Genomic DNA, 25,833 nt, shown 5'->3' on the forward strand with positions numbered 1-25,833 from the left:
CACCACAATTCTGGGCCCACCTCACACCACATGGGGGGTCCACCTCACACGACATGGGGGGCCAACCTCATATTACATGGGGGGCCCACCCCACATCATACGGGGGGCCCACCCTGCACCACAATGGGGGGCCCACCCCCCACCAAAATGGGGGGCCCACCCCCCACTATCATGAGGGGCCCACCCCCCACCACAATTCTGGGCCCACCTCACACCAGATGGGGGCCCACCTCACGTTACATGGGGGGCCCACCACCCACCACAATGAGGGGCCCACTGCGCACCACAATGGGGGGCCCACCGCCCACTACAATGGGGGGCCGACCCCACACTACAATGGGGGGCCGACCCCACACCACATTGGGGGCCCATCCCATGTCACAGGGGGGGGGCACCTTGCACTACATGGGGGGCCCAGCCCACACCCTAGTTGGGAATCCACCACACGTAACAAGGGCTGATTCATCCCGATGAGACACACCCCAAGGGAGGGAACCACATCTTCGGCCCATTCACCTCCATCCCCCGTCGCCTCGCCATACACCACAGGATAGCGAGCCAGCGCCTGGTCAGTGGCCACACACTTGAAGAAGCTGGCAAGGTGGGTGGTAGCAGCCACGTCAGGAACCTCGGTCCTGGTCGGTGCAATCACGGGAATGTCGGCGTGCATCCTGGTTGACACAGGGGCGTCGGCCACGATCATCTCGAGCACCATGCACGAGATGCTGCCGGATTAAAATTGGCCCTTAGCCCCTGACAAGACGATGTTCGTCGTGGCCAACGGAGGGCGTATGGGCTTCCTGGGCTCGGTTGAGATTCCAATACAGATTGGGCAGCTTGCTGTAACAGGACTCATCTTTGTTTCCACAACACTGCCCGTGCCCTGCCTGTTGGGGACGGACTTTCCGAGGCAAATGGCGATGAAAATCGATCTGGCCAATGGGCGGGTGGAAGTCCAGGGAACACATCTCCACTTCCTGAAAGCAGCGGGTACCCTACGCGCAGGCTCTGGTCAGTGTGTCTGTCTCCATTCCCCAGGCAACCCAGATGCTGATACCACTGCAATATCGGTCACCCCTCATGACGACCCAGCCGGACTCACCCATCCTGGTGTCTCCAGCGCCAGCCGCCATGGATCGCCACGCACTGGTGAGGGCCGGACCTATTGACCAGGGTAATCAGTATCTGTTCATTCAAGTGCTGAACACCTCGAACAGGGCAGCAACGGTGCATGTGGGATGGTTCTCGCCCACGTCAGTCCTTTGTCAATAGGAGTCCCTGGGACGGGGCCAGAGCTAGTGGGAAACGTCGGCCAGTCCAAGAACAGAGGGAACGACTCGTAGATGGACCAACTGGGGGAGCCTGAGCCGGATTTGCTGCCCGATCAGATGCACCGGCTGCACTCATTACTGGATGAGTTCTACAATGTGTTCAGCCGGGGACCCTTCGACCTAGGAGGCACGCATCTGCTGCAGCACCATAGGGGATGCCCCACCCCTGTGCCAAAACACATATAAGATGAGACCAATGGAAAAAGGGCACATCGAGCAAGCGGTGCAGGAGATAGTGCGGGCCGACATCATTTCCGCATTCTCAAGTCCCTGGGGGGCGCTGGTGGTCTTAATCAACAAGTCAGATGGGTCACCGAGATTCTGCGTGAACTTCCGCCGCCTCAATGCTGTTACGCTTGCCGATGCATATTCCCTACCGCGTATCAATGACTCACTTGACACAATTGCAGGAGCAACATTTTTCAGTACACTGGATTTATTGTCCGGTTTCTGGCAGGTCCCCCTAGACGCGGACTCCCGGCCCAAAGCAGAATTCTGGACACCACAGGGCCTGTTCGAATTCAACTGCCTGCCCATGGGCCTCCAGACTGCACCGGCGACATTCCAGCGCATAATAGGGTTTGCCTTAGCAGGCCTCCAATGGGATACGTGCCTAATCTACCTAGACGACGTCATTGTCTTCAGCCGGTCTTTTGATGAACACATTGGCTGATTGCGTCAGATATTCCTGCAGTTCCGGAAAGCAAACTTGAAGCTCAAGCCTTCGAAGTGCCACCTCATGCAGCCGTCGGTACCCTACTTGGCCACGTCGTCAGTGAGACTGGAGTGGCTATGGACCTGGAGAAGATGGCCTGTATAAGGATCTGGGCCATTCCCACGACAGTTCCAGAGGTACACAGGTTTGTGGGCTCTATGTCCTACTACCGCCGGTTTGTGCTCAACTTTGCAACCATCGCTAAACATGTTGATGGCTAGGAACCAGAGATTCTACTGGAGATCCCCGGAGGATGCATTCCAGCAGCTGTGCTCGTGTCTGACGGAGGCATTGGCAGCGTTTTTTCACAATTACAGCACGGTCGGGAGGTGGTTATCGCCTACGGCAGTCGCGTGCTGTCACCCAGCAGTACTGCGTTACCCGTAGGGAGCTCTTGGCGGTCGTCCACTTCATGCAGCAATTTCGACCCTAACTGTATGATCGCAAATTTACGGTCCGCATTGACCACGCGGCCTTGCAGTATTTGCTCCGCATTGACAAGCCTTTGGGCCAGCTGGCCAGGTGGATAGAGCGCCTGCAAGAGTACAGGTACCAGGTGGTATTTCGCAAGGGGACAAGACATGCTAATGCAGACGCATTGTCCCGGCTGGCGCCCCCGGGTGCTTGTACATGCGTTACAGGCGTGGCACGCTGCAAGGAGGCGATGCCGGAGGGAATGGTTATCGCTCCTGTATACACGGCAGATGGCGCACAGGGTGAGGTCCAGCTGACCGACCATGACCTGGGGCTAACCTTGGACTGCAGATGTCTACAGCAGGAGGAGGCCCCCCTACGGGCGCTACGCACCTCAGTGGAGGAAGGGGGGGAGGAGTATGTCGTATGGGAGGACCTCCCCATGTGGTTGAACCGGGCGGAACGCCAGAAATGCCTGGTGGTTCCGGAGTCGCTGCGTCAACAATTGGTCATGGACATGCACTGCCGCCAGCTGCTACACCTGGCCGAGCAGAAGACACTGTCCACATTACAGGGTCAGTACTTTTGGCCAGGTAATAACTGCTGACGTGCACCGATGGGTCGCAACCTGCGTAAAATGTGCGTGGCGGATGTCACCACCCTGGGTAACCCGAGCGCCCTCCCGGACCAAATGCACAGACCATCGCTGATGCCTTCGTTGGGTGCTATGTTCTTGATAAAGGGGCGCCGGAGCGGTTGCTCACGGATCAAGGGAGAAATTTCTCGTCACAGCTGCTAAACGACGTCTGCTCTATCTGGGGCACTAAAAAGGTCCGAACATCTCCGTATCATCCCCAGACCAATGGCATGGTGGAACGGCTTAACCGCACCATAGCGGCCATGCTGTCCCAAGTGGTGGACGAGAACCACTCCAATTAGGACCTCCACATCCCGTCGGTCTTAGCGGCATACAGGGTGGCCCCACACGCGGTGACGGGGTTCTCGCCGTTATTCCTTATGTACAGACGAGACCCCATCCAGCATATTGATGTGCAGCTGACGGACATTCCCACGAGGGTAAACGCATGGCCAAAGGCACTAAAGATCTCCCTAATTTATTTTAGGGAGGCACACCAAGCGGCCGAGGCCACATCAGCCGATAGTCGAAAGAGCAGTGTACAGATACAGGAGAGGACGGTGACAGCCAAGCCCTTTAAAGTCGGGGACCAGGCATGGCTACACTGTCCTCGGGTGCCATTTGGCCTCTCACCAAAACTGCACCGACCCTTGAAAGGGCCGGTCGAGGTCGTCAAAGCACTCCTACTTCAGTGCGTCCAGGTCCAACTGGGTAAGCGCCGATGGTTTGTGCACCCCACCTGCCTTAAGCCATATATCTCTTTTCACCTCCATCACCTCCATCATCCTCTGCTGAGGCAATGCCATCGTCACCGCTATCATCACCGCCGCCCGAGCCAAGGTCGCCGGCCTCTACTCACCGACCTGAGGGGGGTTCGGTGCCCTGTGTTCCCTTGTAGCCTACAGCGCCCCATGTGAGGCCTGACGGAGAGGCAGCAAGACCGGTGGTCGCAGGGGCTGGAGAGATGGCAGCACAGGACGAGGCAACGCCGGCGCCACCGAACCGAGGACCGCGATAAGAGGGGCTCCGACGGAGGGAGCTGCCGCGGTCATCTATAGCCTGTGGATGTCCGGACTGTTACAGGGCACTGGCTGGAGACCTGGGTAGACCATTCAATTGATGTTATTGATATTATTGTTGTTATTGTAGGGGTACTGGGGGCTAGGCAGAACCGAAGACGTTTTTTTGTATCCCTGGAGGGGGAGGGGGGGGGTTAATGTAAGAGATGTTGAGGGATAGGAATGGAGATGGACAGTGGGTTAAGCGGCATGGAGAGGATTCCTGTCAAAAGGAGGGTGGCAGTGGAGCAAGAACAGTGGAAGAGGGGAGGAGCAGGCGAGGAGATATAGGAGGAGGGGGGCATCAGGCGGGGAACAGATTGTGACAGGGCTGTGGTCAAGTGTGGACTGGGGGAAAATAAACGACAGACACCCCCCCCCACCTCCAACCTCATGTCGGCTCTATTTTATGAGTACATAGCTCCAGTGGCTTCCTAATATCGGAAGGATGGCCACAGAAGCGCATCTGAACACGTGCGATGCAGTTCAGTGGCTATCCATTTAACAAAGACGACCACAGTTCGCGCGACGGTTTATGCTCCTTAACAAAAGTGGCGCTCGCTTAAACACCCAAGCAACTCAGAGCTCCTTACATCTCCCCCTCCATCTCAGTCGCTCCAATGCCATTCTGCAGTCTAGCCAAGGGAACCCCCCCATGGCAGCAGTCCCTGTGTGGCACAAGGTAAATGCAGCACAGACCTGCAAGCGTGCGTTAATCCGCCACTCGTGGGAGTTGTTGCAATATGACTCTTTGCAATTCAGTAATTTGTAAAATTTAGAGAGTTGTACTATTTTGTAGTGGGTACAAAACTTGAGGAGACTTCTCTCTTCTGGAGGCAGCACGTTTATTTAACATTTACATAACACAAAGGGGTACGGCCCCTTCCACCCGATACACTAAGGAGGTATTTCCTCCGGACTATTCTGCCCTCACACTGGTTACGCTCTAACCCTACCCTGGTCACGCTCTGACCCTACACTGGTTAAGCTCTGACCCTACCCTGGTCACGCTGACCCTACCCTGGTTAAGCTCTGACTCTCACACTGGTTACGCTCTGACCCTACACTGGTTAAGCTCTGACCCTACACTGGTTAAGCTCTGACCCTACACTGGTTAAGCTCTGACCCTACACTGGTTAAGCTCTGACCCTACCCTGGTTAAGCTCTGACCCTCACACTGGTTAAGCTCTGACTCTCACACTGGTTAAGCTCTGACCCTACCCTGGTTAAGCTCTGACTCTCACACTGGTTAAGCTCTGACCCTCACACTGGTTAAGCTATGACCCTACCCTGGTTAAGCTCTGACTCTCACACTGGTTAAGCTCTGACCCTACCCTGGTTAACCTCTGACCCTACACTGGTTAAGCTTTTGTCCCAACCCTAGCCAGGGGTTCGGGTTCTGCCCTTTGGGCTCTTCGCTTCAGGTCTTCCAGGTGGTAGCTCCAGGTCTCCGGGTTGGCTCTTCGGTCTTCAGGTAAACGACGACTGCCGGTCCCGTTTAGGGGACCGGCTTTTATACCGTTTTCTGGCTCACTCCTCCCCTTGCCACTCCTCCCTTCTGGAACCGTCTGGAGGGGCCCGGAGCGTGACGTTATCCCCCAGCCCCCCTCTTGGGGGTCTGGGGTCTGTACCCCTGGTCCCGAGCTACACTGCGGTTTACATTGTCCTAGCGGCCTAACTCATCTCCATCGGCTTCCCTTCTCCCCCCTGTTGGCTCAAGGCCGTTACTACAGGCCATAAGTAGTGGCAGTTACACACAACGTTCAATGATGCCGCTACACCTCTATGCCAGCAAATGTGGCTTACCCATCAGAATAATGTCACAAACGGTGAGTGTTTTTGGTAAACGGTTGTGCTAAACCGAATTTTTTCGCTCCCGCGTTTGCGAACGCAGTTATGGAGTCATGACAAAGTCGCCAAATTTTTGGGCAATGGCCTCACGACCTCGCAACCTTGCGGGAGAAGAACTGTGTGAGGGAGATGTAGAACGGCTATAAACTAAACAATTTTTATTTTACCAGGTAAGGCCCACTGAGCTATATAGCTCTTTTTTAGAAAGCAAACTGGCCACAATTAATAGCTCAATGAAGAGGCTTATCATGCTTAAATTTATAGCAGCCAAATATTCTAAACTCGTGATAATGATTCTAAACGTGGAGGGAAAAATCGGAGGATCCGGAGAAAAATCCATGCGACAACGAGGAAAGAGACACCGTAAACTCTGAAAAGACAGGCATCAGGGTCGGGATCTAAGCCACGACCTCCTGTATACCAGGCAAAGTAGTTAACATCTCACCACCGTGACGCCCCCCCCACCGTGTCTGCAAGTGGTCGACCAATTTAAGCGCCTCTCGCTGGAAAGAAAACTGAGTGCACACGGCATTCAGCCAAACCACATGGCATCGAACGCTACGTGTAATATTCGTACCTCTCGAAATTATCGTGGAAACTTGCATTTTTATGTTGCTGGACATGCGCGATCCAGTAAGACAGCCACCAGTCTGTAACATTACGAGTTGCTGCAGAAACAGGAAAATAACCTCCATGAGGATACATTTTATCATCACCATATATCAAAACTACCGACACTTACAGAACATTTACCATCCTATTCCAGAACAGCACATCTAACCAGGACACCTTTATTTTGTTATGCCTTATCTCATCAGACCGATGCGCTACGTGGTCGATCGCTGCTTGTCAACACTGCTGAATGGCAGCAACTCATGAGCTCACAGCCAGCACAGCTGCACGGCTAAAGACGTCAACTTATAACTGTGCTGCTTTTCGAAATTCAGTTGCTCGTCTGTACCACACGTCGTACGTAGCAATTTCCTGACTTGGACATAGACGTAGGAGTCGCTGTTCATTTCAGCCATGCGCACGACTCAGCGGCCATCGCTTCATGAGACCCTGAAAGCGCAAAGAGCAGCCCTAAACCTTGGCCTCTTGGTGGCACCGTTGGCCTTAAATCAGAGGTGGACGTCCTGTTGAAATTCCCTACACTGCTGTTGAAGCGGACGTAATTATCCATAATTGATGGTTGTTTTTTATTACTCTTTTTAAATATTGTCATACAGCAATTATATAACATACCATTTTTATGGTATGTCTGTATATATTTAAAAAGTTAAATGCTACACTGTTAAAAATTTGAATATCCATCTTCTAATGCCACTGCAATGAATGGTGGCTCACTGAGAAGCGTGAGATTAATTACTTTTACAGACCTAGTACGTGGTGAGAATTATGTTTCTGTAGTGGCGTGGAAACAACCTCACATGTCAACACTGCACATCGTCATCAACACCCAACAAGTACAAGACTCACCCTGCATGAGAAAGAGGGCAAGGATTACGGCGACGGAGAGGCAGGAGCCGACGGCGCGCCAGTACGCGAGCCACACACCCAGAGCCACGGCGCCCACCATCCTCTCCTCCTGCTGCACCAACGGCTCACTCACTACTCCAGCCACACCGCCACCTTCCGCTCCATCAGCCACACCACAACCACCACCACTAATCGCTTCTCCAGCAACACTGCCACCACCACCCGCTCCTCCAGCCACACCACCACGCACCCCTGCAACCACACCGCAACCACCACCCGCTCCTTCAGCCACACCACCACCACACGCTCCTGCAGCCACAGCGCCAGCCACACAATCAGCCTCACTATCACCCTCACTATCCCACTCACACTCATCTCCTCCACCTCCTCCTCCTGTCACACAGGGCAATCATCATTGCATAATTGTTAGCTTGCATAGAAGGACAACGTATCATTGGTCAGCATCAACAACGTTCTAAACAAGATGCAAAGCGTTAGTGCATCATCTCTGTGACGCGGGGGTCACGATAACGCTAACGCTTGTAAAGAAGACCCAATATGAACAAAACTTCATTATAAAGTCGTGTTGCTATGAGGGACTTAGTCGATAGACGCCCGGGCACATTTACCAAAGGGTCGCCCCAAGACTCGGTGAAAAACCCCTTCGTAAATGACGCAGGCCTCCCAGCCCTTGCGATGACATCACGTGCCACGCGTGCGCAAGGAGACATCAACAAATAATGAGCCGGCGAGATGTTAACCACCTCGCCTGGTATACAGGAGTCCGTAGGTTCGATCCTGACCCTGACGCCTGTATACTTGGAGTTTGCGTGTCTCTGTACCAGTGGTCGTGTGGATTTTTCTCTGCGTCTACTCGAATATTTGGCTGTGATATATTTACACCTGATAAGCCACTTTGTTGAGCTATCACTAGTGGCCAGGCCGCTTCTGAAAGAGCTATATACAGTGAGGGAAAAAAGTATTTGATCCCCTGCTGATTTTGTACGTTTGCTCACTGACAAAGAAATGATCAGTCTATAATTTTAATGGTAGGTGTATTTGAACAGTGAGAGACAGAATAACAACAAAAAATTCAGAAAAACGCATGTCAAAAATGTTATGAATTGATTTGTACTTTAATGAGGGAAATAAGTATTTGACCCCTCTGCAAAACATGACTTAGTACTTGGTGGCAAAACCCTTGTTGGCAATCACAGATGTCAGACGTTTCTTGTAGTTGGCCACCAGGTTTGCACACATGTCAGGAGGGATTTTGTCCCACTCCTCTTTGCAGATCTTCTCCAAGTCATTAAGGTTTCGAGGCCGACGTTTGGCAACTCGAACCTTCAGCTCCCTCCACAGATTTTCTATGGGACTAAGGTCTGGAGACTGGCTAGGCCACTCCAGGACCTTAATGTGCTTCTTTGTTGCCTTGGCCGTGTGTTTTGGGTCATTGTCATGCTGGAATACCCATCCACGACCCATTTTCAATGCCCTGGCTGAGGGAAGGAGGGTCTCACCCAATATTTGATGGTACATGGCCCCGTCCATCGTCCCTTTGATGCGGTGAAGTTGTCCTGTCCTCTTAGCAGAAAAACACCCCCAAAGCATAATATTTCCACCTCCATGTTTGACGGTGGGGATGGTGTTCTTGGGGTCATAGGCAGCATCCCTCCTCCTCCAAACACGGCGAGTTGAGTTGATGCCAAAGAGCTCCATTTTGGTCTCATCTGACCACAACACTTTCACCCAGTTGTCCTCTGAATCATTCAGATGTTCATTGGCAAACTTCAGATGGGCATGTATATGTGCTTTCTTGAGCAGGGGGACCTTGTGGGCACTGCAGGATTTCAGTCCTTCACGGCTTAGTGTGTTACCAATTGTTTTCTTGGTGACTATGGTCCCAGCTGCCTTGAGATCATTGACAAGATCCTCCCGTGTAGTTATGGGCTGATTCCTCACCGTTCTCATGATCATTGCAACTCCACGAGGTGAGATCTTGCATGGAGCCCCAGGCCGAGGGAGATTGACAGTTCTTTTGTGTTTCTTCCATTTGCGAATAATCGCACCAACTGTTGTCACCTTCTCACCAAGCTGCTTGGCAATGGTCTTGTAGCCCATTCCAGCCTTGTATAGGTCTACAATCTTGTCCCTGACATCCTTGGAGAGCTCTTTGGTCTTGGCCATGGTGGAGAGTTTGGAATCTGACTGATTGCTTCTGTGGACAGGTGTCTTTTATACAGGTAACAAGCTGAGATTAGGAGCACTCCCTTTAAGAGTGTGCTCCTAATCTCAGCTCATTACCTGTATAAAAGACACCTGGGAGCCAGAAATCTTTCTCATTGAGAGGGGGTCAAATACTTATTTCCCTCATTAAAATGCAAATCAATTTATAACATTTTTGACATGCGTTTTTCTGGTTTTTTGTTTGTTGTTATTCTGTCTCTCACTGTTCAAATATACCTACCATTAAAATTATAGACTGATCACTTCTTTGTCAGTGGGCAAACGTACAAAATCAGCAGGGGATGAAATACTTTTTTCCCTCACTGTAGCTCAGTGGGCTTTACCTGGTAAAATAAAAATAGATCATAGTTTAGTTGAATAGAATGGCCTGTGTTCATGTTCTATTCATATGTTTATGTTCATATAACTCCATGATCAAAGTTTAGTGAAAGCAACAAAGGCTGTAGAATACAACAGCAGTCTATGCTGTCACACTCCTGGTGGCAATTTGCTTCCCTTGGAGTGCGCTTCCATATTTGTTGTGTAATAATAGATGATGCCCAAGTTAGGTTCAGGCCCTTTTTGAAACTTTTTCATGACGATGAAAGTCTGAACTCGGGCCGCTGAGCATGCAAGCTTCAGCCGCGCAGCGGCGATGCAGCGTTTCCGTGTGCCACACTACGAACCGCTCTACCTGAGCTCAATTCCCAGTCACCAGATTACATCAGTGGCGAGTTACATGTGAACCGAGCCTGTCCACCACCCCTACCAACCTGCACTGATAAAGCGTGGCCAATTATGATCCAAAGAAGCCTTCATGTCCACCATTGAATTGACAAATGACTGTGATTTATTACCTATGATCGCATACTATTCAACAACACATTTATGAAAGCAGGCAAGACTTCAACAGCTCACATGAGCAAATGTGCACACATTGCAGGGCTATGTGGGGGAGGATAGGGAAGAGGATGAGAGGGAAGAGGAGAGGTGTGGGAGGGGAGGAGGAGGAGGAGAAGAAGAGGGAGGGGGAAGAGAAGGGGGAGGAGAAATGGGAGGGGGCGGAGACACGGTTACCATCTGAGTGTGGCTCAGCCTCGACGGCCAAGGGCCAATCAGGAAGCGCGTTACCGGCCGGAAGCACCGCGTGGGGCGGCCCTGCAACACAGACAGCTCCGATTCACATGGTTGGCTAAGTATGGTGCGAAAGAAGTTCAACATCCATACACACGTACATACACACAGGCCGGCACAACCCGGCGTTGCCTAGCAACACCGATAAATTACACGCACAGCGGACGGCAAACGACATCGGTGGCCACGTACAGCAAGCCGGTTATACCCCGCCTCAATGTTGAGTGGTTAAGGCTGTTTTAAACATATTCATAAAGAGTGCTGTTTGCTGAATTGTCACTCGAGCATGGCTCAGAATGGATTCACCCCCGCTCAAGGACGCTCTACGAGTGGGGCCAAGGCAACGCAGGTGTAGTGGATTAACAAGCTCATACAGGGTGGATGGTAAAGACGCGCGAGTTATGGAGAGTGGGGTCATGTCGGGCTGGGCAGGTGCGGCAACAGGGAACGGTGAGAGAGAAACGGCCCAATTAAGTTGGCATGCGATATATGGCTATGATTGGCCGGGTGTTGTTGTCAGGAGCAGAGTGGCACCTAAGTGTCTGGAGATGGGGGGTGATAGGGACAGGTGCGAGGGACACGAGGTGGCGTGGGCACGCCGAATAATTGGTAGTTGATGGGAACAGGGATATATTCGGGGGACGGGAGAGCGCAGTTATTGTTGTCGCTGGGACTGGAACGGAGCAGGTCGGGGAGAGACGGAGAGAAGACATAAGAGACAGAACAGGCTAGCAGTGGAGTAGAGACAAGCAGAGACAAGGAGCGACAGAGAGAGATAGAGACAAGGAGAGACAAGACAGAGACAAGCAGAGACAAGGAGCGACAGAGAGAGATAGAGACAAGTAGAGACAAGACCGAGACAGGGAGAGAGATGGAGACGAGATAGAGACAGAGAGAGATAGAGACAAGACAGGGACAAGGAGAGACAGGGAGAGATACAGAATGGGACAGAGGCAGACAGAGGCAGAGCGAGAGAGAGTACAGAGTGGGACAGAGACAGAGGGGGACAGAGACAGAGCGAGAGAGATACAGAGTGGGACAGAGACGGAGTGAGACAGAGACAGAACGAGAGAGATATACGGAGTGGGACAGAGACGGAGTGAGACAGAGACAGAACGAGAGAGAGATACAGAGTGGGACAGAGACAGAGGGGGACAGAGACAGAGCGAGAGAGATACAGAGTGGGACAGAGACAGAGTGAGACGGAGACAGAGCGAGAGAGAGATACAAAGTAGGACGGAGAGATAGTGAGACGGAGAGACAGAGTGAGACAGCGAGCAACAGAGAGACAAAGACAGCGACGGAGGGAGACAGAGACGACGCGGAGAGACAGTGAGAGAGGGAAGGGAGTGTGGCGAGCGAGCGCGGTGTGCGAGTGTGGCTCGCTCACTCGCCGCGGTGAGCAGAGAAATGATGAAGCCACAGGCGTAATGTGGAGAGTTTGTAATAAAAGTGGTGTCAGAGAAAAGAAGAAGTTGTCCGTGTGAAGTCGACCACTACACAGGTAAACCGATCAGGGGAGGGCATGTGGCTGTTATTAGGGATGTCTGGCATAGACACACCTATGACAATTAACACTTCACTTCATATCACCTAACTACGTATTTACAATGTGATGGTATACACTAATAACCTTGCTAAAACCACTGAATCTTAGTCACTCATCACATCACCATGAATAAGTAGATGATGGTTGTGGTTCGTTGGAGGGCTTGAAGAATAAACTTTGTTTATTTGTAAAACGAAAGTGAAATAAAAGTGATAGACGTGAGAGCGAGCACTAGCTTCTAGAGGTGTAAAAACCGGCACTTAATGTGTTTTAGATGACTCGGTGTAGCGTATGTCTCCAAAGGGGGAGATGATTTCTGCTCAAATGAGCACTGAGGCTGCGCTCATCTCCAGTTTACAGCCCTGAGCCAGTGGTGAAAATTCCCCATTCCTATTTTGGGGGCGAGTCATATCCATAGGACAACAATTGTTGACTTCCTCACAAAGTGGAACTCGTTTTACTCACCGCAGGGGTATGATGGGCCGAGGGAACTCCGCTATCAGGATCTGAACTCGCAAGCGCTGAGCCACACGACCAGCTCGCAGAATTTGTACAGTGTTTAAAAATACCACTAACTACGGATACTTTCCAGCGTCAAAATCCAGTACCCGCTTTGATGACGATGCCATTGTCGAGCAGGATGACGAGGTCGGCTGCGGCCAAATACTGGGTGCGATGAGTGCACAGGATCCTGGTCCTCTTCTGCAGAATCCCATTGATGCATTTGCTGAACAGGTGAGCAGCAACATCACAATCCACGGCTGCTAAAGGATCGTCCAGCAAACAAACGGGTTTGTCCTGCAAGAGACCATGATGCAATATCACGATTATTATTATTGCGCTTGTTTACTCAGGAACGCCTCACCGAGTCTCAAGACTCCTCTTCAGGAGAGCCTTGCGAGGCTTTTGCAGTTGTGTGGGAGGAAACCAGAGGACCTGGAGAAAACCCATGCAATGCAGGGGGAGAGAGAGAACAGAAAAACTCCACACAGAAAGGTGCCCAAGTCTGGAATCAAACCCAGGTCCTTCTTGATACGAGACACGAGTGTTACCACTGCGCCACCCTGCCGTCCAAGCATCTTGCCTCCTGCATGCTCCGCCTTCTTCAGCTGTGAACTTAGTCTGGTCATTTCATTGATGAGGTGAGAGGCTTTCGGGGCAACCAGACAAAGATCCCCCGTATAGCCTTAACAAACACGAGGGGGTGGGTGGGTGGCAGGCACCACGCTCACATTTGTCTCTCTCGTGGCAATGTTGACACACCACACCAGGTACTTGTTTGAGGCTGAGCCGACCTAGGGAAGGGGCCCAGGACTGGTTCAGATAATTGCTACTGTTTGTTGGCAGTAGCGGGATTTGAACTCGGGTCACCATGTTCGTAGCGCAGCGCGGCGCTAACCGTTGCACCAGAACTCTCTTGTCAAGCGCGTCGATCTACACAGTCTGAGAGCGCCACTAAGGCCGGGGGAGCTCACATGCGCAAAGGTGATTGGGCTACACAGGCACATGATACCCACATAAGATGACCGAGTCATACCCCCAACTGCCCCACCAACTTGTTCAACCAGCAGCTAGAGCTGATGTAACAGGAAACGATGCAGATATATTCACATAAGTTGAAAAATTACACAATAAACATCAGATTTGAAAACTATAAATATGTTTTTATTGTACCAGATAAGGCCCACTGAGCTATATAGCTCTTTTTCATAAGCGACCTGGCCACAAATGATCACCCAATTAAGTGGTTTATCACTTGGAAATGTATAGCAGCCAAATACTCTTCAACGCATGTTTCTAAATGTGGAGGGAAAACCAGAGGACCTGGACAAAAATCCACACGACCATGGGGAGAACACGCAAACTCCAAATATACAGGCGTCAGGGTCGAGATGGAACCCAAGACCTCCTGTATACCAGGCAAAGTAGTTAACATATCTCTACCGCCGCTATGAGGGCTGGCATACGACGAGTTATGTTTGGCCTTGAAACATCATGTGTAAATACACGTATTAAGAATGATCCTACTGATGAATGTGCCTATGGAATATGGTGCCAAAGCTCAGGTCTGTAAACTTCCCCCACCACTGACGCTATGTGAAGAAGCCTTCATCCAGCACTGGATTATCAAAGGGCTGTATTTTTTTTTGGTCATACGTAAAGCCAAAAGACCTTTTATGTTATAACAGAATACAACATCTGATTAGTACGGTTGCCTACGTACAGTGCAAAAGAAGTTAACCATACATACAATCTCTCCGAGAGGAAACGATGATTGTCAGTGGTTGAGTGTGTGCTTGCTGTGTGTCCGTGTCATTTGATACCCCTGGACACCGTTGCAGACAAAAAATTTCCATCCCGAGGTACTTTCCAGGTGAAATGTTTTAATAAAAATCTAGAGAATAAACTCACGCTGTAGGCCACCCGTGCAAGCGCAATCCTGGCTTTCTGGCCTCCGCTGAGAGTCACCCCATTCTCCCCGACCTCTGTCCGGTCCCCGTTCGCCAACGCCTGCACACGCATCAATAACAACAGCAACAACAACACATCCACATCAGGGACGTGCGGTCAGGGGAGGCAGGGGAGGCAGAGCCTCACCTGTCATACTCCAATGAAAATAGCTGTTACGAAAAGTAAAAAAAAAGAATAATCAAATAAAATAATAAATGAAATAAATATTAAGATTTTTCCACGGATCTGTGTTATAAATGTCATTTCTGTATGATTACAATAATTTTTATAGTCAAAATCGCCAAATTTGCAGAGCTCCGCTGCAAATACAGGAAGAGACGAGAGGTGAGGCAGCGACGAGCTCAGCCTCCCCTCTGATTGCGCAACCCCTCAGTAACTGGATGGAGCGTGGGCAATAAGCGCGTGCCTGTTACTATCTCAGTATGTCACCAATGTAATGTTTGTAGACCCCTTCATTTCATGTCCTCGCCTTCCATACTCCAGGTAACTTATTTCACGTATGTGTATTAAGATATTTAGGCTCGCTGGTCTCGTCATGAAACTGCAATGAAAAAGCACCAAGGGAGGCAGCTATCACATTTGCCTCACTGAGGGGGGCGTGTTAGACACGTCCCCCTCTGAGGCCACGCCCCCTCTGAGGCCACGCCCACCTCAGTGTGTGACTGGCTCTGACACGAGCCAGTGCCTCCCCAGCCATTGACCTCACGTCACTGATCCACATTGCAAGCAAACCACAAAGTGCCACTGTTTACATATCACCGGCCCAGTGCTGGCATTACAAATCACATTTTTAAATAAGCACCCATCATTTGGTTTTAATTACTTTATTTATATTTTATATCGTGTTTGCTTATTAAGTTGTCACTCTTGCTGCCATATCTGTCTGCTGGTCGAGTCACCCTTACAAACGAGCCACATAGCTCAATGGGTAATTCAAATACAAAGGAGATATCACGGCGATGATTAACGCCACTGCTCCTGACATGGATATCTGGGCTTCACCACCTGAATGTGGAATTGTAATTGTTTCTCTGCATTTATGCAATAAGGAGGAAAAAGAGGAAGGAGAGGAAGAAGAATAGGAAGAGGAAGAAGAAGAGCAGTAATTTACTCAGATGAAAAACTTCTGTTTAACACGTAGGCTCTCATGACCAATATCATCCATAAGAGTATTTTTTCGGTTAGATTGCGTAAATATATGAATGTGTCCTTAAAACCCGCCACCACCCGACACAGCCAACTAGTAAGGGTTGTCACGTAAACAGAACGTGCCAATTCGTCACGAGTACAGCACACCGGTGTGTTGGAGAACCAAGCCACAACATTTACAATCTGAGTACGACGTTTTGCCAGTAATTACAACCAGCTTCATCAGGCGATAGCCAAATTTGTGGAGAAGTCCACCTGTTTCGTTCCTTATATAGAGGCGTAGATGTGGTGACCACGCTTCTGCGCTCTTGCGCAAAGTAGGGGGGGAGGGGATTAATGAGTCAACGTACATTATGCATGCGCATTATGCGAGCCCTTTGATCTTGTCCTCCCTGTCCAACGGGAATCCCTATTGAAGTATGGTGCCCTGTATAGGCATGCATTTAAACAATGTATTATTTGATTATTCGCTTCCACGCAGCCCTAAGTCGGTTGCTATACGAACGGTTAAAATTATTTTTTCTTTCAATTTCGATATATTCTCAAATTAGTCTTGGCTAGTAGTAGCTAGTTTTGCACAGAACTTCAACATTATTAAAATTAATTGAGTGTCCTTGTTGGCACGTGTGTTCTGCTACTACTGACAATTGTATTTGGGAGTATTTAATATCTTTATGATGTTCTTTTAGTCTCGTGTTGATCATTCGCCCTGTTTGCCCAACATAACATTTGCCACAAAGTGCAGTTAATCCTGTACACACCTTCTGTTGATAGCTTCGGTAATACATATTTTGTACCAGATATAAATTTCGGTATTTTATGTACTGTGCCAAATCTGACTCAGATGTTTTGTTTTTCCAAACATCTGGCTAGTTTATCAGTCACAAAGGAGCAGCAATGGGCTCTCCTTTGTCTCCTGTGATAGCGAATTTGTACATGGAAGATTTTTTAACAAAAGCAATAACTTCAAGCACACTAAAAATCTCTGCTTGGTTTAGATATGTGGATGACACAGTGGTGGTCTGGCCACACGGCAAAGATACACTCAACGAATTTCTAAATCATCTCAATTCGCAAACCCATCCATCCAGTTCACCATGGAAGTGGAAGCTGACAGAACTCTAAAATTTCTGGATATTCTGCTCGGACAGGGTCGAAATGGTAAAATAACACACAGCGTTTACCAAAAGAAAAACGCATACTGACACCTATCTGAATGCAGAGTCACACCATCACCCTGCACAGAATCTGCTCTTATCAAGACACTCATTCATCGAGCTAAGAAAGTGTCAGATGGTAACAGTCTGAGAAGTGAAATTCAACATGTTAAAGAAGCGCTGCAAATGAACGGTTACAATGATACACAAATCAACAGGGCATTGAATGCCAAAACCAAATAAAATAACACGAGCATTGAAACTGCCCAAGTAATTAAAACGATCAAAATACCGTACATTGCGGGAGTGACTGATTAACTATCCAGATGTTTGGAAAAACAAAACATCTGAGTCACATTTGGCACGGTACATAAAATACAGAAATTAATATTTGGTACAAAATATGTTTTACCGAAGCTATCAACAGAAGGTGTGTACAGGATTAACTGGACTTGTGGCAAATGTTATGTTGGGCAAACAGGACGAATGATCAGCACGAGACTAAAATAACATCAAAGAAATATTAAATACTCCCAAATACAACTGTCAGCAGTAGCAGAACACACGTGCCAACAAGGACACTCAATTGATTTTGATAATGTTAAAGTTCTGTGCAAAACTAGCTACTACTGGCCAAGACTAATTAGATCATGTATCAAAATTGAAAGAAATAAAAATAATTTTTACCGTTCGTAAAGCTACCGACTTCGTGCTGCATGGAAGCGAATAATCAAATAATACATTGTTTAAATGCATGCCTATACAGGACACCATACTTCAGACTCTCTGAATCACATTTACAGTAGCCTTGATAATAAGCAGTACTGCGCCAGTCTTTTTCTTGACTTGTCCAAAGCCTTGATACAGTCAACCACAAGACCCTGCTTTGTAAACTAAGTTGCCTCCATTTCACCAAACACGCAGTAGAATGTTTACAAAATTTCCTTTTTTCTCGCACCCAAACTGTATTCACAGATGGTTGGAGGTCAAACAGTGTTAAGATAACAAAAGGGGTTCCACAGGGTTCCATCCTCGGCCCCCTCTTGTTCTTTCTTTATGTCAATGACTTGGGCACTGACCTGGATCATTCCAGGGTAAATCTTTTTGCAGATCACACGATACTGATTACTGCTGGCCGCTCTCCGGATGACGTGATTGCTAAGCTCCAGGGTGATTTCAACAAACTACAACATCAGCTAGTTGCTCTTATTGTTTTATATATATTTTGTTATTTTGTTGTTTCTCTTCAACGTGACTTTACCGAAAAAACTAAGAATATGTAGTCCTGAATACCTCCAAAACCAAGGTGCTATGCTTCTCACCAGGACTAAAGCAGAAAGTTATTTTCCCCAATTACATTCCTTAAATAATTATCAAATAGAGCAAGTTAAGATCTATAAGTATCTTGCGGTCATCCTGGATTCAAAACTGAATTTTGAAGATCACATTGATTATATTGGTAAAAAGACAAAAATAAAAATTGGTTTTCTGTATCGACACAAGCACTGTTTCTCCCCTATGTTCCGTTTGGAATTGATAAAAGCTACCATACTGCCTCTATTTGATTACTGTGATATCGTATATAAATCAGCCCCCACTACTGTACTGAAGAAGCTTGACTCAATTTATCACTCAGCCTTAAGATTTGCATTGAACTGCCCATATAGGACTCACCACTGTGATCTCTACATTGGGTCAAACTTAACTTCTCTTAATGTTCGACGGCTTGTGCACCAGATCTTATTTATTCACAATGTACTTACAAAGAAATGTGCAGACTACCTGCTGGATCTCCTCTCTGTTTGAATAACAAATGTGACCTAAGGTCTTCGCTCATATACGAGCTTCACATTCCTTATTGCCATACAAATACTGGAGGAAGGGCCTTTGCTATTGATGCCCGCAGGGTCTGGAATGCTATTGCCAATAAACTGCAACTTGAATCACTACCTATGAGATCTTCACTCAAAACTGCTCGAGGAGTTGTACACCCCTAGCTGCCACTGCTGTTCAGTGGCCTAAAATCAAATGTTTCGCTCCGGATGACCGCTGCAAAGTATGATCTTGTGTTTTGATTTAGTGTGCTGATCTTTAAAGGTGCATTGGAAAAATGTTGATACTCCTACCGATGCTCCTGCTGTTGTGGAGTGACTCATGCAGCCAGCTATGGCTACAGGGTTTGGTGGTACATGTTGTTTATGTCGTTAATTGTGAAATTTCGGTCACAGTTCCTATGATCACTGTTACATTGAATTTTATGGCTTTATTTTGGTGATTTCGAAAAGTTTTTTGGTTTGGCCATGTTTTTGTTTATTGTAGTACGGAGTTAGACTGATGGCCTTAATTTAAGTTGTCTTGTGGTTGTTTGACTTGCCTCCCACTGGGATTTTTGCACACAGCGTTGGTGTACAGTGCTTTTTCTGGAAGATTTTGCTGTTTTTTCATGGATTTTTCTGTTTGCACAATCACATAGCCACTTTAAGATGTTTTCTTGTTCATGTTTTTGTTTGTTGCGGTTGCACCCGATTCAAGAGCCGAATGGCTTAGAGGGCTATACCAAATAAATGAAAACTGAAATTAAATGAAACTGAAATAGAGATTACCGTTGGTACGGGTATATTTTAATACACACAATGGACAGGAAGGACAAGATGAAAGGGCTCGCATAATATGCATGCATAATGTACGTTGGCTCATTAATCCCCCCCCCCACTTTCCGCAAGAGCGCAGAAGTGTGGTCACTACATCTACGCCTCCATACAATGACCGAAACAGGTGGACTTATCCACAAATCTGGCTGTCGCCTGATGAAGCTAATAGTAATTACTGGCAAAACGTTGTACTCAGATTGTAAATGTTGTGGCTTGGCTCTCCAACACACCGGTGTGCTGTACTAATGATGAATTGGCATGTTATGTTTACGTGACAACCCTTACTAGTTGGCTGTGTTGGGTGGTGGTGGGTTTCAACGACACATATATTTACACAATCTAACCCAAAAAAAACTCTAATATGGAAAAACTTCTGATTCTGAATGTTACTGCACATGCAGCTCGAATGTTACCGTAGCCACCAAAACCACACAGAGGCTGCATGGCCATGATTGCCACTGGTCACCCATGCCCAGCATCTCAACGTGCCGACACCGCCACTGCGCTAGGTTTGGCTTTTCACAAACCAAAAAATATCCATAGAGTCTATAATCGCTCGGTAATAAAAAAAAAAATCATGAAGAAACTAAGCTTGATGTGTGTTCAAAATGAAAGCACGTTACTTCTAAATACAGCAATGACAGCGGTGCACAAAGAACACTTAACATTCGTCATTAATAGTGTGGCCTTAAGCGGAACAAAATATATCACAGGTGATGTGTCAGGCCATGACCCTCATTTAAGTACAAAGATTTACAGCACACAGATAGGCCATAGAGATTGAGGCCATAGAGAAGAGAAGCCATAGATAGTGAAGTCATAGATGGAGATGCCATAGAGAGGCCACAGATAGAGAGGTCACACATGCTTTGAAGAAGGGCCACTGCCCAAGATGTCGCCTATTATGGTTTTTTTTTATCCTTCATGTCAAATTAGTACCCGACTGGACGGCCCTGCCCAGGAGGTGTAACAGGCAAGCTCCGCAGGTCTGCCAGACTGCAATATGTAGATCATTTAAACTCCATACAGGCAGCATGCGGAAAAACAGTTCTCCTGGGATCACCACCTTGTCCACAAACCAAACCCGGGCGTTCTTCTCCATCAGCCTGGGTCTAGAATCAAAACTGTGCAGTAAACTGTAATCAAGTTCAACGCAAGACTGGCACCAGATCTCGGTAGAAATCAAGTCCTGCCACCCAATTACCGGACTGACTGGTCAAGCCCAGACAGGTGCCCCCCCTGAATTATTCACTTCTATCACTGCTGCATAAAATGCACAAAATGAGGTGTTGTCATAAAATGTTTGCAAACCTTGAGGTCTTCCGACAGCGCGCAGGCGCGAATGATGGAGAGGTATTTGTCTTCATCGTAGCGACTGCCAAAGAGGATGTTGTCTCGCACAGTCCCATGCTGGATCCACGTCTCTTGGGTGAACAATCCGAAACCTTCCTCCAGTCGCTTCACAAGGACCCCTCCACTACACCTGCCGGGAAGCCACATGTAAGGGAAGCAAGGGGGCCAGGAACACCGCTACCTATGCCAACATAGCCCCCGTGTCTCAACACCCACCACCCATCGGTCCCGCTAACCCGCAGAACACCAGTTGGACTCTTTGGCACTTAAAAATTCATATTTTTATCAATGCACTAAAACCAAACTAAACTTTAATTTATCTTTACATTACCAAGTAAGGCCCACGGAGCTATATATAGCTCTTTTTCAGAGGCGACCTGGCGACAAATGATATTTCAATGAAGTAGCTTATCATGTCTAAATTTATAGCAGCCAAATACTCTGAAAGCATGTTTCTAAATGAGGAGGTAAAAACCGAAGAAAAATCTATGCGACTACGGGGAGACCATGCAAACTCCAAATATACAGGCGTGAGGGTCGGCATTGAACCCACGACCACCTACATACCAGGCGAGGGAGTTAACATCTCGCCACCAAACTACACAGACCAAACCCGCACATATTTTCCCAGCCTAGGTGTATGATGACTGTGCAGTGCACTGGAATAATGTTCAACAGGAAATCACCAGATTTCAGTAAGAATCGATAACGGTCACCCAAACACAGATGCCAAATCCCGGACTGTTCAGGTCACACAAAAAGGCTTTCCTGCAGGTGGAATATTTCTACGATGAAACATGGAACCGCAATCACAGTTTGCTAAAAAGGTAGTTGCACAACAGCCCTCCCTGCAGGCCTAAAAACAACCAAACCGAGTGGTTGGAGTAAGCGCTCAATGCCTTCCCACCTGAAGCCTCAATTCACACTGACAGTCACGTGCCAGCTTGTGCAGCTGGCAACGGTGACATGGCTCCTCGTTACATTAACCACGGTACGCTACACCGTAATGTTCCAAGCGTTTTAATTGAACTCCAGTACTGCGTCATCAAAACACAGAAAAAAGCCAGAGGAACAAACCAATCAAGTATGAGTACGCTCTTATATCAGAGCATTTCAGGCGAGTTTGAACATGAATGTCAATGATGGATACCAACGAATGCATGGAATCTCACCTGAAGAGGTCACCGGTTATGGCCGCAAGTAGGGAGCTCTTCCCGCTTCCAACTTTTCCAACTACGCCGACCAGCTGTCCCTGGTGAACAACACGGCGCCGGCATTACCAGTGGCAGCTGTGGGAGGTGCCTTTTAACCCTTTCCCGTTCCGATAGCATACATGTGTAGGTCATCAAATTTTCCTTCCAAGTCTGTTCTGATGACATACAAGCGTATGTCATCAGAACGGAACCGGAAGAAAAACTAATATAAAATAACTTTATTGCTACCGAGGCTCCCCCCACAAGGCCTTGCGGGAGGGTGCGTGGCACAGTTTGGCCCCAGCTATCATAGAGTGCGATCGTGTCGCTATAATTCTCTTCAGAGAGTACAATGTATTTAAAAACAACGGCACTACGCTTGCACGTTCCAAGATTCAGAGGTGAACGGGACGCCCCACCCTGCAACTTGCAGACATCTCGGAATGGGCAGAGGGTGAACAAGCGGCAATCAGCTAACCTGGTTTCCAGCATCTGGTGAGACATTCCCAATTGATTTCTCATTATATAATTATATAGACGGCCGACGTACAATCTGGGTATGACCATGGCTACGTCACGACTGCGTGGACAGCAGTGAAGCCTTCCATGTCCAACTGGAAGAAATGGGATTCAAATGCCAAAAGAAAACTGAGGAAGCGGAAACTTCAAATCTCAGTAAACACAAGATTACAGACAACTAGAAAATAAGTTTCTGCCATGTGAATATTGGTGAATACAGATAACTAAAGGGATTTGATCGTAGGATGTGACAAGAAAATTGAAAGTCTGGAATAGAGCATAGCAAGAACAGAGTGTAGACAAGAGGAAGAGATGGCCAAGGCTGCGGGATGGAGGATTCACAAGCTGGGCACTGAAATGGCAACAGAGGTCAGCGACCTGGAGCAGGGCGGGCACTAGGCGGGAACTGGGATGGGCCCTGCACCATCAATTGTCCCTTTGGCACTACCCTGGCTCGCTCTCCTTGGCAGTCTATCACCTCACACCACAGCTCGACTGGCCCCTTGTCCAGGAGGAGCTGAGTCAGGCCTGTCCAGGATGTGCAATTCGGCAGGAGGAAGTTATCGTGAATTCTAGTGGCATCAACAACACTGCCGGTTTTACATCCCGGCCTTGAAGCGTTTATCATTATAAACTGTAAAACTAAAATATCGGCTTGCAAAGCGAGCGGCATAACGCATGTCTGAAACGCGACGAAGCTCTAGCTGACCTCCTTAACTCCGAACTCCACACGTTTGAGGGAGAAGCCCTCCGCGGCAGGGTCCGGGGAGCCGCGCTGCTGCGGTGGGCACAGCAGCGAGGCCCACGACAGCGTTGCTCGGCACAGCGCCACCTCCCATTCGCCGCTCTGCGCTCCCTCTGCTCAGCACGGAAGGGGGGGGGGGGACGCTGGGGTGATTTCCTGCTCACAGGAGCATTGAGGCGGTGCAGAGCTCCCTTTTACAGCCCCGAGCCGGTGGTGCATTTGTGTCAAACTGAAAATTTGGAACAGGGAAGTGACCACAACAAGGCAGCGACACGGCGACCTTGTTGAACAGTTGGGCAGCGTGGCCAGAGGGGACGCGGAGAGAGGCGGAGATACAGCCTCTCTGTTTCAGAAGAGCATCGCATAAGTGCCCCTAGCCCTGCAAGGCCTGCGCCGACAGGCTCCACATGGCATTCCCAGTGGCCCATCGTGCAGCTGCAGTTCTCCTTGGTTGCCAACCACAGGGTAATTATTTATTATTACATTTGTTTACCCAGGAAAATCACACCGAGTCTCAAGACTCTTGTTCAGGAGGGTCCTGCCAGGTTTTCGCAGTCGGGGGCGATGTTGCTGCTGCTGTGTGCGTGTGTAAACCCAATTAATGGGGAGCGGTCGTGTAGCGGTTAGCGCGCTGCATTACGAACCCGGCGACCCAGGTTTGATTCCCACTCACAGCCCACATCGGTGACGATAAACTGAACAGGTCCTGGGCCTCCCCTAGGTCAACTCAGCCTCAAATGAGTACCTGGTGCGGTGTGTAAACATCGCCATTAAGGAGACAAAGGCGGCCGGGCGTGATGATGGTCACCCACCCCATCATGTGCGGTGCCGGCCTTGATAGGTGCTCGCTCACAGCACTTGCCCCAACAATCTATAAAGATTACATCGGGGATCTTTGTCTTTGTAAATTAATTCAGTCATTTTCAGGAATTGGGGATGTTTGGCAATACCAGTTACATTGAATGGGTCTTTTGATGCTATGAAAGTCGACGGAAGAACCCAGAGGAAATCCAACTGGGACACAGGAAGAACATAAAAACTTTACAAAGAGGTTCGATGTGTGGCACAAGTGTTCCAGGATATCTCAACGTTTACATTCCACTTTACAGACTCTATGATGGAGCATTACCGTAAAATGGCTTGCTATTGCAGTAATATGTTTCAGCATTGAACTCTGGTAAGGACAAAAATGTTTCAAGTCTCCTTAAAGAAATCCGTGCTTCAATGAGTCCGTTTAGCACCCACGGAAAGGCATTGAGAGGCGTAATCAGCATGTTGATCAAAGCCACAGCTGTGAAAACCTGCAGAAAATGCAAGTGTAAGAAAAAATGCAAACATTATTACATTCTATTTCTGCACACCTCTTCCAATTAACCCAAAATTACTGACAATCCAATTATCACTTCATCGGTATTCTGCAAATAAAAAAGCACTGCAAGTCACAATTTATTTCCAGCCAAAAATTATTGCAAGTACAATGCATGAATCTATCGCTATTGTGAAAAGACTTCAATATACATTCACAGAGGGGTTCTCATTAAATTGTTGTCTAAACTTAGGATCAATGGTCATCAGGTAGAACTAAATTTGAGAGAGACAAAACACAGACACGGAGACACACAGACACACAAGCAGAGAGAGACAACACAGAGACACACAGAGAGAGACACACAACATAGACACACAGAGAGAGACACAACATAGACACGTGTCTAGACACGTGTCTATGTTGTGTGTCTCTCTGTGTATGTCTGTGTTGTCTCTCTTGCTTGAGTGTCTGTCTGTGTGTCTCCGTGTCTGTGTTTTGTCTCTCTCAAATTTTGTTCTACCTGATGACGATTGATCCTAAGTTTACACAACAATTTAATGAGAACACACAGAGAGACACACAACATAGACACGTGTCTATGTTGTGTGTCTCTCTGTGTCTGTGTTGTCTCTCTCTGCTTGTGTGTCTGTCTGTGTGTCTCCGTGTCTGTGTTTTGTCTCTTTCTCAAATTTTGTTCTACCTGATGATTGCTTGTGTTGCAATCGACACGTCGTATTCTATTATTTAATTTATTTTCTTTCTACGTGACTTTACCGAAAGAACCAAAGAGTAATTCCTGCAGTGACGAAAGCTTCAAATCAAGTTTGGGATCAATGACCATTGCTATCAAAAGCCACCACAGTGTACGTATGTATGTTGAACTTCTTTCGC

At 48.3% G+C, this 25,833-nt stretch overlaps 1 protein-coding gene across 2 annotated transcripts in view; it reads right to left on the reverse strand.

Annotated features, from left to right (window-relative positions):
• ABCC10 (ATP binding cassette subfamily C member 10) overlaps nt 1-25,833 on the reverse strand; it is a 69,069-nt gene that overhangs the window by 17,727 nt on the left and 25,509 nt on the right. For both annotated transcript variants that reach the window (XM_032957482.2, XM_076068335.1), the window contains exons 5-13: nt 24,763-24,934; nt 23,598-23,746; nt 22,349-22,428; nt 21,135-21,306; nt 14,807-14,905; nt 13,003-13,192; nt 10,789-10,869; nt 7,486-7,878; nt 6,584-6,674 (exon numbers count right to left, since the gene is read on the reverse strand). In XM_032957482.2, coding sequence (XP_032813373.2) covers nt 6,584-6,674; nt 7,486-7,878; nt 10,789-10,869; nt 13,003-13,192; nt 14,807-14,905; nt 21,135-21,306; nt 22,349-22,428; nt 23,598-23,746; nt 24,763-24,934 — 1,427 coding nt within the window. The remainder of the gene's footprint in view (nt 1-6,583; nt 6,675-7,485; nt 7,879-10,788; nt 10,870-13,002; nt 13,193-14,806; nt 14,906-21,134; nt 21,307-22,348; nt 22,429-23,597; nt 23,747-24,762; nt 24,935-25,833) is intronic.

Source organism: Petromyzon marinus, chromosome 20 (assembly GCF_048934315.1).
Source record: "Petromyzon marinus isolate PM22_M1 ecotype Great Lakes invasive population chromosome 20, UKy_Petmar_22M1.pri1.0, whole genome shotgun sequence".
NCBI classification, from domain to species: domain Eukaryota; kingdom Metazoa; phylum Chordata; class Hyperoartia; order Petromyzontiformes; family Petromyzontidae; genus Petromyzon; species Petromyzon marinus.